This window comes from Balearica regulorum, chromosome W (assembly GCF_011004875.1).
Source record: "Balearica regulorum gibbericeps isolate bBalReg1 chromosome W, bBalReg1.pri, whole genome shotgun sequence".
Lineage (NCBI taxonomy): Eukaryota > Metazoa > Chordata > Aves > Gruiformes > Gruidae > Balearica > Balearica regulorum.
Genome location: NC_046219.1, coordinates 17,204,555 through 17,220,684, shown reverse-complemented (window position 1 = coordinate 17,220,684; position 16,130 = coordinate 17,204,555). Strand labels below are relative to the sequence as shown.

At 44.2% G+C, this 16,130-nt stretch overlaps 1 protein-coding gene across 1 annotated transcript in view; it reads right to left on the bottom strand.

The window, feature by feature from the left end:
• LOC142599310 (rapamycin-insensitive companion of mTOR-like) overlaps positions 1-16,130 on the bottom strand; it is a 54,134-nt gene that overhangs the window by 19,422 nt on the left and 18,582 nt on the right. The window contains exons 6-9 of the mRNA XM_075739181.1: positions 6,106-6,232; positions 4,966-5,135; positions 4,652-4,719; positions 4,267-4,334 (exon numbers count right to left, since the gene is read on the bottom strand). Coding sequence (XP_075595296.1) covers positions 4,267-4,334; positions 4,652-4,719; positions 4,966-5,135; positions 6,106-6,232 — 433 coding nt within the window. The remainder of the gene's footprint in view (positions 1-4,266; positions 4,335-4,651; positions 4,720-4,965; positions 5,136-6,105; positions 6,233-16,130) is intronic.

Sequence of the window (16,130 nt, the reverse complement as noted above, 5' to 3'; positions counted from 1 at the left end):
TAAAGCTTACAGCAGCATGCTATCCAGAAAACAAACAAGTTTCTTGAAAATGCAACTTTAAATGAACAAAAAGCAAGGTTTTCTCACCTTATTATAAACCCAAAAATTCATTCATTAAAAATTAATAAAAGATGAAAAGTATGACTTACTCATCTATTTATTTTGACTAATACAAACTTAACTTTAATGACATACGCTTTATATAAACTTGAAGAAAGTGCTCAAGTTCAAAACTTCCATGTCACAAAACCTTATGACAAGTACATGCGGTCACATACACATTAATAGCATTTAAATATGTTCCACAGTGCACCTCAGAGACCTCTCCCCTGCCCAAGAGCATGTGGTGGGTTGACCTTGGCTGGCTGCCTGATGCCCACCAAGTTGTTCTATCACTCCCCCTCCTCAGCTGGACAAGGGGAGAGAAAATATACTGAAAGGCTCATGGGTCAAGATAAGGACAGGGAGATCACTCACCAGTTACCATCATGGGCAAAACAGACTCAACTTAGAAAAAAATTAATCTAATTTAGTACCAAGTAAACCAGAGAAGAATAATGAAAAAATAAAACCAAATCTTAAAACACCTTCCCCCACTTCTCCCTTCTTCCTGGGCTTAACTTCACTGCCAGTTTTTCTCTACCTACTCCCCACCAGCAGCACAGTGGGACGGGGAATGGGGGTTGTTGTCAGTTCATCACACGTTGTCTATGCTGCTCCTTCCTCCTCAGGGGGACGACTCCTCACACTATTCCCCTGCTCCAGCATGGGGTCCCTCTCGCGGGAGACAGTCCTCCACAAACTTCTCCAACGTGAGTCCTTCCCATGGGCTACAGTCCTTCACAAACTGCTCCAGCATGGATCTCTCCCATGGGGTGCAGACCTTCAGGACCAGACTGCTCCAGCATGGGTCCCCCACGAGGTCACAAGTCCTGCCAGCAAACCTGCTCTGGCGTGGGCTCCTCTCTCTCCATGGGTCCACAGGTCCTGCCAGGAGTTTGCTCCAGCGCAGGCTCTCCACAGGGTCACAGCATCCTTTGGGTGCATCCACCCACTCCAGCGTGGGGTCCTCCACAGACTGCAGGTGAATATCTGCTCCATCATCATCCTCCGTGGGCTGCAGGGGGACAGCCTGCCTCACCATAGCCTTCTGCAGGGCTGCAGGGGAATCTCTGTTCTGGTGGCTGGAGCACCCTCTCCCCCTCCTTCTTCACTGACCTTGGTGTCTGCAGAGTGGTTTCTCTCACATATTCTCAACTCCTCTCTTCCAGTTGCTCTTGTGCAGCAACTTTTTCCCCTTCTTAAATATGTTATCACAGAGGCGTTACCACTGTCACTGATTGGCTCGGCCTTGGCCAGCAGCAGGTCCATCTTGGAGCCAGCTGGCGTTGGCTCTATCAGACACAGGGGAAGCTTCTAGCACCTTCTTGCAGAAGCCACCCCTGCAGCCTCCCACTACCAAAAGCTTGCCATGCAATCCCAATACGTGGATGCCCACATCCCAATTGCAATGAAGGAATAGATTTGGGTGCATGCAGTCATTGCTGCATGCCCCAATTTCAACTCTAAGGACATGATCACAGATGAGGATAAAGGACACAGTAATTAACTCTAAAGAATAACCCAGTTCAGAGAATAAGGAGAGCAGAACAGTACAACAAAGCAGAGAGTACAGATGGGGGGGGGGGGGGGGGGGGGGGGGGGAGAAAAAAAAAGTCCCAAAAGGCATAACAAAAAAAAAACCAAAATCACCATCAAGCCTGGTTTTGCTACATGTTCTTTGGGAAGACTGACAATGTAAGGGCATTTTTGTACTAAAAACTGTTAAGATGTTAGTCTCCAACATAACAAGTAATATAAAAAACAAAAAGAAAGAACATATAACAGTGAAAGGTCCACGGCAAGTAACATATTCCAAGACAATTGTTTCTTCAGTCACTTGAATTTTTCAGGCTTATGCTATCAGATCTAAGAGTCTGAGTTAAGGAAGATGCAGCAACACTCCTATCAGAAACTGCTTCTCAGAAGTTTCAAAGTTGTCACAAACTTTCCAAGCTTCCTTCTCAAGCAAGTGAGAACATATGTGAGAAACTTTTGAAGGATACCCTGGATGTTAAATTAAGCTTACTGATCACTTTCAGAACATTAAAAAATAAAACAAAGAGTCTTACAAAGCAAAAGCCTTTCTATACAGTTTGAATCTTTCCTAAGTACAGCCTGTAAAAATACTAACCAAAATTTTGTTAAATGGTCTGTCATGGTTTAGCCCCAGCCGGCAGCTGAGTACCATGAGGCCACTCACTCGCTCCTCCCCCCCAAGGGGATGGGGAGGAGAATGGGAAGACAAAGGTAAAACTCATGGGTTGGGATAAGGACAGTTTACTGGGACAGCAAAGGGAGAGGGAAATTACAACAGTACTTCGAATATACAAAGCAGGTGATACGCAATGCAACTTCTCACCCCACAACCTATGACACTCAGACTATCCTGGAGCCAGTCCTGGAGCCGTGCTGCTCCTCCCCAACTAGCCCTCTTTTATGCTAAGCATGATGTCATATGGTATGGAATACCCCTTTAGCTAGTTTGGGTCACCTGTCCTGGCTGTGTCCCCTCCCAGCTTCTGGTGAAAATAAACTCTATCCTAGCCGAACCCAGGACATGGTCATATCAACTGATTTAGTTTATTTGCAAGAAGACACTGTCTTGACTAAAAGAACAAGTAGTCCCTGAGACAATATCTTCATATTAGATATTTTAATATTGCAGAGAAAAGATTTAAAAAAATGTGAAAACCTACTTTTTCAATTTAGAAATGTCTTCTAAATTGAATTGAATTCTTGCTTGCCAATGTGATGCCCATCTACAAGAAGGGCCCGAAAGAGGATCCGGGGAACTACAGGCCTGTCAGTCTGACCTCAGTACTGGGGAAGATTATGGAGCAGTTCATCTTGAGTGCGTTCACCAGGCATGTGCAGGACAACCAGGGGATCAGGCCCAGCCAGCATGGGTTCATGAAAGGCAGATCCTGCTTAATCAACCTGATCTCCTTCTATGACCAGGTGACCCTCTTAGTGGACGAGGGAAAGGCTGTGGATGTTATCTACCTGGACTTTAGTAAAGCCTTACAATACTGTCTCCCACAGCAGTATCTCTCTCCTAGAGCAGTATCTTCTCTCCTAGAGAAGCTGACAGCTCATGGCTGGGGCGGGCGCACTCTTTGCTGGGTAAAAAACTGGCTGGAAGGCTGGGCCCAGAGAGTGGTAGTGAACGGAGTTAAATCCAGTTGGCAGCCAGTCACAAGCAGTGTTCCCCAGGGCTCAGTCTTATTTAATATCTTTATCAATGATCTGGATGAGGGGATTGAGTGCGCCCTCAGCAAGTTTGCAGACAACACCAAGTTGGGCAGAAGTGTCAATCTGCTCAAGGGTAGGAAGGGTCTGGAGCATAAGTCTTATGAGAAGCAGCTGAGGGAACTGGGGTTGTTTAGCCTGGAGAAGAGGAGGCTGAGGGGAGACCTTATCACTCTCTACAACTACCTGAAAGGAGGTTGTAGCGAGGCGGCTGTTGGTCTCTTCTCCCAAGTAACTAGCGAAAGGACAAGAGGAAATGGTCTCAAGTTGTGTCAGAGGAGGTTTAGATTAGATATTAGGAAAAATTTCTTCACCGAAAGAGTGGTCAGGCATTGGAACAGGTTGCCCAGAGAGGTGGTGGAGTCACCATCCCTAGAGGTGTTCAAAAAATGTGTAGACGTGGCACTTTGGGACATGGTTTAGTAGACATGGTAGTGTTGGGTCGACGGTTGGACTTGATGATCTTAGAGGTCTTTTTCAACCTTAAGATTCTATGATTCTACATGAAAAATCCAATTTCTCATTACTCTGATTTGATTGGTAATAAATTAAATTAATTTTCCTAAGTTGAGTCTGTTTTGCCTGTGATGGTAATTGCTGAGTGATCTCTTCCTGTCCTTATCTCGACCTATGAGCCTTTCATTATATTTTCTCTCTCCTGTCCAGCTGAGGAGGGGGAGCGATAGTGCGGCTTTGGTGGGCACCTGGCCACCAGCCAGGGTCAGCCCACTACAACTATGAGTCCTCCAATTTAACAATATCAAAACACATCTTAGTACCACTGTAGGAAGGTATTGATAGAAATTAGATCAAGAGAAACAGATTCCGTGCTTAAATAAACCACTTCCTTACACTAGGAAGTAAAATTCTCCTTCCAGTCATCCAACTTTAAACAAACAAACAAACAAATCTTACCTGCCCATGATCGAAATGCTGCCACTATTCCCATTTTACTAGCTAGGAACCGTGCTTCTCTGTCCTCTCTGTCATTAAAATAACAAATATCGCAATACACAGTTAATTATTGTAAAAAAAATCAGTGTTACTAACATAGCAAGTAAAAAGTAGTTAACTAAAATTTTAGATAGAGGATAAAATCTAGAGTAAGAAAATTTTCCCTTTTAAATCTGAAACACCTAAAAATATTTTAGGAAGCTGCATTCTAACCTGCTATTATATTCAACTTCAAAAAGTTTAATATTAGCTAATTGCTTTTATTTTGTCACTTTGGAAAGAAAGATAGTTTAATTCCAGTACCATGAACACAACTGGTAGCATAAGTAGCAGCACTAACACTTACTTGAGTTGTCCTTCTGCTGTGTCTGGATTATGCCTGTAGTGAAAATCTGTGTAAGGAGCTAAAATTCGCTAAACAAAAGAAAGACATGCATTACTTTCACATGAGAATAGTTAACAGGTCTTGCCCTTTCCTCAGTCCCACTCCAATCTGTCATGTTATTCCTGCTTTATAAAACATTAAGCTCTTCGCTTAAAATGTTGCATTTAAACATTTTGCACTAATACAGAGAGTGAAATCTGAGGAGAAAATTAAACATTTTCATTAGTAATACAATGTTTAAACTTCTTTCACTAAACAAGTAAAACTGAACCCACCTCTAACTCTACATCTGCTCGCACATACTGTCGGGTCTTTGGATGATTAATGAGGTGCAAAACTGTAGTTATCAAAGCCTCGTTTATTCGGCTTAGATGACAATCAATCACATTTTTCAAGATGGTACTTAAACCACCCCGAAGAGCCACCACCTCGGGATTCTGAAGTGCTAAATAAAGAAAAACACGTCACATTGGCCAGCAATGGGAAAGAAAATATTTCATGACTTCCAATACAACAAACGTTGTGTATTTAGTACATATATCTCTTTCTTCCTGAAGACTACTGAGGAACACAATAAAGCTTTTAATGACTGACATTAGCAATAAATTGAGGTTTTTGATTAATTTATCATCAACAAAATACTGGTCAGTCAGTCACTATTGTGCAGCAGTTTCCCAGCTTATTTCCAACCAAGTTTCCATACAGTAGCGTCTGGATTTCCTGCAAAAAGGTTTTGTGCTTCACTGGACTGACATGGATAAAATATTTATACTAGAATATAAATGAGTAACAGATTGTTGAGTTCTTTAAAACAGAAGTTTGTATCTTGAAAACAATGCTGAAGTTATTTCTCACTGATTGATACAAAACTGAAAAAAACTTTAAAAACTAGCACCCTCATACAAGTATAGGGAGTTAGTATAAATCAGTGTCCAGATAGCCTTTACATGGACATAAATACTGACTTCCAGAAGCCAGCTAACCACAGTACCCACTGTAAAAAATTTTAAAGGAAAATGTTTTGTAGTTCTCTGAACTCTTGTACATTTGTCAACATCTCATGTATGGAATTTTCCCTACTTCCAATCCACTACTTTTGAAAATATCAATTGCAGCAGGGAAATGTTTTTAAGGTAATGCAAAAATTGGCAAAGTACAGTACCTGAAATCTTCAGCTACTTCACTTAAGAAATTTTGATTTTAAGTTAAAGTGATTTTGGTTTATATCAAACTAATAACTAAAATATATGAAATTAACATTAAAAACATTTAACATTTTATTTATTAATTATTAAACAAATATCCTTAATTATTTTAATACAATCTATTTAATATGAACCCACAGAAGAAAATCTCTTAGAAGACTGATGACAACCACATCAAAATTTTTCTTAATTAGCTTTCAGTTATCTTACCTAGTTCACAGATAATGGCTATACATGCTCGAACCATTCTGTCTCTTTCTTGAAGACCATCGTTTCCAACTGCTATCAAAGAATTAGTAATAGAACTGGGGAACAATGAAGCATTCACAGTGATCATCTGCCAAAAGTGAAAGAAAAAGCCCTCTGGTTTCTTCATATTTCTCTAAATATTCTCACAGATTCACTAGCATTTTGTTTCCTAGAATACTACCAGACTACTCCATATATTACTTGGTTGCATCCTGCAAATCCTCAAAACACTTTCTTTTATTCTTGAATTTCTTCATTCATCAATTTAACATTTTCTTCCTGCTTCAGTTTATTTTTATATTATTTATTATAATAAAGAAAGGGTAAAAAAAAACACCTAACTGTTGCAGAGAACTACTGCTACCTTCTTCAGATTTTTCCCCCCCCCAAGAATTTCTTTATTGACAGAGAACACTATCCAACAACACAGAGAAGATTAATTCATACTGCACTAGATATCTATCTTCAATATCTATTCAACTTTTTAATTAGCCAAGACTAAACTCTCTTGTTTTGTAGAGAGATCCTTAGACTGCTGCAGACTACAAAAAAGGATAGTAAACAAAAGAAGCTGCTATTGCATTTGGAAGGCAACTGTCAGCAACACCCCTATATCCTCTTGTATAGTACCTGATCTTCCTAAAACTGCAGTGTAATACAACTTCATCAACAGTTATATAGCTATATGTCACAAAAAACACACACGTTTAAACATGTTAAACTGTAAAAGTTTTTAGATGTTTAGTGGATATTGAGCATTTTTAACATCTTAATTTTATTTATTAGTAGAAAAAATGTGACATGGTTGAGTGGGCTATAACAAATTATGTTGTTGCCTTTTTAAGCAGTCAGACAAAAAACCAATTTCCCCTTAGTAATACATCTGTTTAACTTCAGTGATGTTCATGTTCTATAGTATACAGGATATGTATATTTAATTTTAGCAAAATATGAAGAAATGTAAATAGAGAGCTACTCAGCCTTTGTAGTCAAAGCCTCATTTTGGGGGGTGGAGTGGGGGTTTTTTTGCCTTTAATGTGTGCACAGGGTCTTGCTCCTTGATCTAGTATAAATTCTGCTTGTCCTAAACTAAAAGCTGAGGTTTTCCATAGCACAGGAGCTCTTCAGTAGTGTAAAGGAGCATGTACTGTTATAATCTCTTCTCTATTCTGCCTCAAATTTATTGCAAATTGTTTTTATTTTTTAATTGAAGAATGACTAAACAAGGTTTAATTTAATATCCCTTTTGTTTCCAACAAAAGCAGGCTTATCGACATTATTTTTCCAAAACTGTTTTGTCCTATATTAATTTTACAGCTCCTTTAGATGTCTTACAGATATTTGTTCAAAGAGGACTACTTCCCCTCCCTCTTTGCAGAGAATATTAAAGTGAGAATATATCAACCATTATGACAAATATATTTGAACTCTTCATCAAGTTCAATTTTAAGACGTGTTTCTGAGAAACTTCTTGTCATACATAATGTTGTGACTCACAAAACAGGAAGTTTTAAGATAGGACTCTAAATAAAACCAAAATTCTTCCCCACCCACGCAGTCTTTCATTTTTAAAATGGCATGAAGTAACAAGAATTAGCAATAAAATGGGTGTACCAATCCACTCTATAAAATTATAATCTTTTTTTCTACTGACATTGACATGTACTTAAGTATAAGGACACAAGCAGCCTCTTAAGGCTGTTTTGCTTCGTTGTTTTCTTTGGTTTTAAGGCATGAAAAGGAAACCTTTCTTTTAATATTAAATTCCAAGTATTTTAGAAGAATCATAGAGTCATTTAGGTTGGAAAAGACCTTTAAGATCTTATAGTTCAACTGTAAACCTAACACTGCCAAGTCACCACTAAACCATGTCCTTAAGTGCCACATCTACATGTCTTTTACATACCAGTGATAGAGAATAAATACAATAGGAGAATAAATACAAATAATAAATACAATTAATTTGCTTTCATTCTGCTCTACATATTGAAATACAATTCTAAAGACCAAGAACAGGTGATGGAAGGCTACTTACGAGTGGCTATGATAAAATAAGTAACAAAGACTTTAATGATTTCTAAAAAAAAAAAAAAAAATATATAATATACACCCCTTTCGGTATACCTCTTTGGTTAGTTTGGCTCACCTGTCTTGGCTGTGTTCCAGCTTCTGCTGAAAATTAACTCTATCCTAGCCAAGACCAGGACATTATCCACCTCCTAAAATCTATACCATCTACATCACACCTAGATCCTATGCTTCCAATTAATCATCACCACATTCCCTGTCTTTGCTATATATATGATTTGGGTTTGTGTGGCAAGGTTTTGGTAGCGGGGGGGCTACAAGGGTAGCTTCTGCGAAAAGCTGCTAGAAGCTTCCCCTGCGTCTGATAGAACCAATGCCAGCCAGCTCCGACACGGACCCACCACTGACCAAGGCCAAGGCAATCAGCTACAGTGGTAATGCCTCTGTGATAACATATTTAAGAAGGGAAAAATGAACCTAGTTGGAGCTTTTGCAGCCAGAGAGAGGAGTGAGAAGATGTAAGAAACTCTGCAGACACCAAGGTCAGTGCAGAAGGAGGGGGAGGAGGTGCTCCAGGTGCTGAAGCAGAGATCCCCCTGCAGCCCATGGTGAAGACCATGGTGAAGCAGGCTGACCCCTGCAGCAGCCCATGGAGGGAGGATGAGGGGGTGTAGAGATTTCACCTGCAGTCTGTGGAGGACCCCACGCCGGAGCAGGTGGAGGCACCTGAAGGAGGCTGTGGCCCCGTGGGAAGCCTGCACTGGAGCAAGCTCCTGGCAGGACCTGTGGACCCATGGAGAGAGAGGAGCCCACGCCAGAGCAGGTTTGCTGGCAGGACTTGTGACCCCCCATGGGGGACTCACGCTGGAGCAGTCTGCTCCTGAAGGTCTGCACCCCGTGGGAAGGACTCACGTTGGAGAAGTTCGTGAAGGACTGTCTCCCGTGAGAGGGACTCCATGCTGGAGCAGGGGAATGATGAGAGGAGTCCTCCCCCTGAGGAGGAAGAAGGGGCAGAAACACCGCGTGATGAACTGACCATAACCCCCATTCCCCATCCCCCTGTGCCGCTGAGGGGGGAGTAGGTAGAAACCAGGAGTGAAGTTAAGCCTGGGAAGATGGGAGGAGTGGGGGGAGGTGGTTTAAGATTTGGTTTTATTTCTCATTGCTCTGCTCTGTTTTGCTTGGTAATAAATTAGGTGAATTTTTCTCTAAGTTCAGTTTGTTTTGCCTGTGATGGTAATTTCTGAGTGATCTCTCCCCTGTCCTTATATCAACCAACAAGCTTTTTGTTATATTTTCTCTCTCCTGTCCAGCTAAGGAGGGGGAGTGATAGAGCGGTTTTAGTGGGAACCTGGCATCCAGCCAGGGTCAACCCACCGCGATTATATATATATACACACACACATACAGATATCATTGCCTTAACCTATAGGCCATCCCTCTAAAACAGCCATTCAATTAATTTAGTCTTTCACTTTGGAATCCATCTGTCATAACAGTCTTTCAGGACAGGAGAGATGGTGTATGCTGTTGGAGTGCTGCATGCTGCATCCAGAGCTCAGAGCTCGTGTATCTGGCACGGTCCATGCTCACAGTCTGAGGGTTGAAAACGTCTATTTCAAGGAAGTTCCTGGGCAGCAGTTGCTGATGTCAGCTGTAGTTTTATCATCGTAGCATTTTACTTGGTTTCATCAAAGATCATCCTTCATTAATTTGGGTGATTCTTATGGTAATACCATTGATATGACATATAGCAGTTGTAGTAGTGATGACACAAAATGGCAAGATTATTTAGCAATTACAGAATCATAGAATGGTTTGGGTTGGAAGGGACCTTAAAGATCATCTAGTTCCAACCCCCCTGCTACGGGCAGGGACACCCTCCACTAGACCACATTGCCCAAAGCCTCATCCAACCTGGCCTTAAACACTTCCAGGGAGGGGGCCTCCACAACCTCTCTGGGCAACCTGTTCCAGTGCCTCACCACCCTCACAGCAAAGAATTTCTTTCTAACATCTAATCTAAATCGACCCTCCTTCAGCTTAAACCCATTACCCCTTGTCCTGTCACTACACTCCCTCATAAACAGTCCCTCACCATCTTGCCTGTAGGCCCCCTTCAGGTACTGGAAGGCCGCAATTAGATCTCCCCGGAGCCTTCTTTTCTCCAGGCTGAACAATCCCAACTCTCTCAGCCTGTCCTCATAGGAGAGATGCTCCAGCCCTCCGATCAGCTTCGTGGCCCTCCTCTGGACTCGCTCCAACAGCTCCATGTCTCTCCTGTACTTGGGGCCCCCAGAGCTGGATGCAGTACTCCAGGTGGGGTCTCACAAGAGCAGAGTAGAGGGGCAGGATCACCTCCCTCCACCTGCTGGTCACGCCTCTTTTGATGCAGCCCAGGACACGGTTGGCTTTCTGGGCTGCAAGCGCACACTGCCGGCTCATGTTGAGCTTCTCATCAATCAATACCCCCAAGTCCTTCTCCTCGGGGCTGCTTTCAATCCATTCCTCGCCCAGCCTCTAGTCGTGCTGGGGATTGCGCCGACCCACATGCAGGGCCTTGCACTTGGCCTTGTTGAACTTCATGCAGTTCGCACGGGCCCACCTCTCCAGCCTGTCAAGGTCCCTCTGGATGGCATCCCTTCCCTCCAGGGTGTTGACCACACCACACAGCTTGGTGTCGTCAGCAACCTTGCTGAGGGTGCACTCGATCCCACTGTCCATGTCGCTGACAAAGATGTTGAACAGTGCTGGTCCGAGTACCGACCCCTGAGGGACGCCACTCGTCACCGTTCTCCACTTGGACATTGAGCCGTTGACCACAACTCTTTGAGTGCGACCATCCAGCCAATTCCTTATCCACCGAGTGGTCCATCCACTGAAAACATGTCTGTCCAATTTAGAGACAAGGATGTCGTGCGGGACAGCGTCAAATGCTTTGCACAAGTCCAGGGAGATGACGTCAGCTGCCCTTTCCTTATCCGACGATGCTGTAACCCCATCATAGAAGGCCACCAAGTTTGTCAGGCACAATTTGCCCTTAGTGAAGCCGTGTTGGCTGTCAATTAACATCATACAAGTTAAATCATTGGCTATTCTCACCCAAAACCAAATCCTCTTTGAGGTACACATTAGACTTCGCCATCACCCACCAAGCGCACCCTGGTCCTTGAGCAAAAGCATCCACACAAAGGGGTTCGCCATTGCCCGAAGCAGGGATAACCCAGATTGCCTTCCCCAATATATTCTTCACACGCACTATGGGGACTTTATCCCCTTCTACAATATGGAAGTTTTGACTGGGCAGAAACAGCCTGACTGGTAGAACCTCTAGCCTTGTCTAACCAGGTTGCCTTTGCTAAATGTGTTTGAGGGGTCCCACCAACCATGTAGTCTTTAGCAGTCCACTGTATCATTCGATTTCCCCAGAGGCTGGTGCATGATAGGGGATGGGATACACCCACTCAATGCCATGCATGTTGGCCCAGGCGTCTATGAGGTTGTTTTGGAAATGAGTCCCGTTGTCTGACTCGATTCTTTCTGAGGTGCCATGTCACCACAGGACTTGCTTTTCAAGGTACAGGATAGTGTTCCGGGCAGTGGCACGGGACAAAGGATATGTTTCCAGCCATCCAGTGGTTGCTTCCACCATTGTAAGAACATAGTGCTTCCCTTGGTGGCTTTGTGGGAGTGTGATGTAGTCAATCTCCCATGCTTCCCCATATTTATATTTCAGCCATTGTCCTCCATACCACAGAGGCTTTAACTGCTTGGCTTCCTTGACTGCAGCGCATGTTTCACATTCATGGATAACCCATCCATGGTCAAGTTTAACTCTCATTCATGAGCCTCTCTGTATGTTGCATCTCTTCCCTGATGGCCTGAGGTGTCATGGGCCCACCATGAGATATAATTCACCCTTACGGTGCCAGTCCAAATCCACCTGAGCCACTTCAATCTTGGCAGCCTGATCCACCTGCTGGTTGTTCTGATGTTCCTCAGTGGCCCGACTCTTGGGTAAGTGGGCATCTACATGACGTACCTTTACAACTAGCTTCTCTAGCCAGGCAGCAATATCTTGCCACAATGGGGCAGCCCAGATGGGTTTGCCTCTGCGTTGCCAGTTGCTCTGCTTCCACTGCTGTAACCACCCCCACAGGGCATTGGCCACCATCCATGAGTCAGTACAGAGGTAGAGTGTTGGCCACTTTTCTCTGTCAGCAATGTCTAAAGCCAGCTGGATGGCTTTCACCTCTGCCAAGTGACTTGATTAATCTTCTCCTTCAGCAGCTTCTGCGACATGTTGTATAGGACTCCATACAGCAGCCTTCCACCTCCGATGCTTTCCCACAATGCAACAGGACCCATCAGTGAAGAGGGCATATGGCTTCTCATCCTCTGTTAGTTCATTATATGGTGGGGCATCTTCAGCATGTGTCACCTCCTCCTCTGGCGACATTCTGAAATCTTTCCCTTCTGGCCAGTCCTTGATCAGTTTCAGAATTCCTAGGCGATTGGGGTTTCCTATTTGAGCTCGCTGCGTGATCAGTGCGACTCACTTATTCCATATACCATCAGTTGCATGACATGTAGAGGGGGCCCTCTCTTTGAACGTGCAGCCCAGCACCAGCAATCGGGGTATCGGTACACTTTGTGCTTCAGTATCAATTGCTTCTGAAGCAGATCAAACCCCTTCATATACTGCCAATATCTCTTTCAGTTGGATTTTAGCAGGCCTTGGATCCTCTGTATCCCCGAGTCCAAAACCCCAGGGGTCGATCTTGAGTCTCCCCTGGTGCTTTCTGCCAGAGACTCCAGGTAGGGCCATTCTCCCTGGCTGCGATGTAAAGCACTTTTTTTTCCCCATCTGTTCCTGCCTGGACTGGCCTAAGGGCTGCTGCAAAAAAAAAATTTCCCGTTTAATTTGTTCAAAGGCTTGTTGCTGCTATAGGCCCCATTAGAAATCATTCTTTCAGGTCACCAGAAAGAAAAGGCTTACAATCAGACTGAAATTTGGTATATGCATTCACCAGAAACCCACAACACCTAAGAAAGCTTGTTTTTCCTTTTTGTTGGTTGGTGGAGACATGGCTGCTATTTTGTTAATCACATCCATTGGGATCTGACAATGCCTATCTTGCTATTTTATTCCTAAAAACTGGATGTCCTGGGCAGGTCCCTTGACCTTATCTCGTTTTATGGCGAAGCCAGCCTGCAGCAGGACTTGGATTATTTTCTTCCCTTTCTCAGAAACTTCCTCTGCTGCTGTGCTGCCCCATACAATGATGTCAGCAATGTATTGCAGGTGCTCTGGGGCTTCTCTCTGTTCCAGGGCAGTCTGGATCAATCCATGGCAAATGGTGGGGCTGTGTTTCCACCCCTGGGGCAGTTGGTTCCAGGTGTACTGGACGCCCCTCCAAGTGAAGGCAAACTGTGGCCTGCACTCTGCTGCCAAAGGGATCGAGAAAAATGCATCAGCTATATCAATGGTGGCATACCACTTGGCTGCCTTTGACTCCAGTTCATATTGAAGTTCTAGCATGGCAGCACTCATGGGCAACGTGAATTCATTCAGGCAACAATAGTCTACCATCAGCCTCCACTCACCATTGGACTTCTGCACTGGCCATATGGGACTGTTAAAGGGTGAACAGGTTCTGCTGATCACTCCCTGACCCTCCAGTTGATGAATTAGCTTGTGGATGGGAACCCGGGAGTCTCTGTTGGTGCGGTATTGCCGCCAGTGCACAGTTGTGGTAGCAATTGGCACCTGTTGTTCTTTGACCCTCAGCAACCCCACAACAGAAGGGTACTCTGAGAGACCAGGCAGACTACACAATGGTTCAATTTCCTCTGTCTCCACGGCAGCTATTCCAAAATCCCACTTGTCCCATTTTGGGTCCTTGAAACACCCTCTCCTGAGGTAGTCTATGCCAAGGATGCATGGAGCCTCTGGCCCAGTCACAATGGGGTGCTTTTCCCAGTCATTCCCAGTTAGACTCACTTTGGCCTCCAGCAGAGTCAACTGTTGGGATCCCCCTGTCACTCCAGAAATACAGATGGGTTCTGCCCCTTTATTGTTTGATGGCATTAAAGTACACTGTGCACCAGTGTCCACTAGAGCCTTGTACTCTTGTGCCAGGCCAAATCCACACAGTCCAATAAACCCAGTTGGCCCTTTCCTCCACCAGGCTGAAGGCAGGGCCCCTCTAATCGTGCTCATCATATTTGCTACTCACTTCTTGCAAAAAAGACTTAGAAGACCCTTCAGGAGTATCATACATACAAGTAGGCCTTCCACTCGGTCTAGGGAACTGCCCGCTAGAAACAGGAGTGGCATTTTTCCTGGGAGAATCCCCTTTTGTGACTGTCTTGCCTTGCAACTCATGTACTCATGCCTGTAGGGTCGAGGTTGGTTTTCCATCCTGCTTCCTCATGTCCTCTCAGTGGTCACACAGGTAAAATCACAGGGTGCCTCGTGGTGTGTACCCTCTATATCCTCTCTCTTGAGCAGAGGAACGCTTACTCCTACACAGCTAGGATACTGGTCCGTATGGGTGGGGAATAGGACACATTCTCTTTGAGTTGCCGGACCTTCCAGGGCAATTTCTCCACAGCTGAGAAGAGAGAGGAAGAGAGACTTTCTTTGTGTTCCCAGAGTCGGCCAGCCACTTCATCCACTGTGGGTGCCTCTTTGCCTTTCTGGTCCACTACTGCCAATGAGTTGTTGTACAATGATGGTGTGCTCCATACATACTTCCATCACACGGGTCGGGTATATTGGACTTCGTCAGGATCTGTGGGTAACTGCGCATTGTTTGGGTCATAATAAACACACAGCTAATTCCCTCAGGTAGTGGATGCCTCACTCAATGGTGGTCCACTTGTCTGGATGACATACATCTTCACTGGAGGGATACCTTTCCCTCACACTTGACAGAAGTTGCCTCCAGAAGCTGAAGGCCTGTTCATCATCATCCCTTACTAAGCCAACTGGGATTTTTTGTGTATTTCTTCTTGTGTATAGAGGCAACTGATACTGGCATGGGTTGCTTTCTTGGTTCAGCTACACTGCCTGTCACTGGGATTTGGGTAGCCACAGTGCCTGTTGCTCTGTTTTCCCTCTCTTCCCCCTGAGGGTGCTGCCTACTATCGAGCAGTGTTTGGTACATACTGGCCAGGGCCCAGCACAGTGCAGTAAGTTGTTCCTCTTTGGAATAGCTACAGCATTTTCCTTTCAAATATTCTATCACTTCATCAGGGTCCTGTAGTTGTTCGGGAGCAAAGTTCCAAACCACTGGAGGGGAGGAGGTCTCTAGATACTTGCCCCTATTCTCTCATATGCCATGCCAGCCCTGATTATTCAGCCTCAGGGCAGGTCTCTGGGTGGTATTAAAACAATTTTTTGTAACCCTAAACAAGACCTGGAACACATTCAGGAGACCTAGCAATAGGAGCATGCTGGCTTGAACATCCCAAGGATATTAAAAATTCTCAAAAGCTGCTGTAACCAGCATGAAGGAAAAAGGGGAGGTGAAAGAGCAGGAGAAAGTACCCCCCCTCATCTTCCCCATAGATTGGGTGCGATTATTAATAAATTCCAAGAGATGTTGTCTGAGGTACAGGCAAGACAGCAATGCCACATACAATTACCAGCTTAAGCTCATGACCATTGATGTTGTTATATGATAAATCAATATTACACAGTACAACAAAATCCTGACCCCTCTCCAGAGATTATAAACAGCACCACAGGGAATACATAGAGCAAGTAAGGGTTTACATACCACAGTCGTGTGAACAAACATAACACCATGGTGACCAGCGACTGTTTAAGTAATATTATAAATACTTATCACAACTTTGTTTTAACATGCTCGGGTCAGACCTGTCGTTATCTCAACCCTTCATGCCCCACGTTGGGCACCAAAAAGGACTGTCCTGGTTTAGCCCCAGCT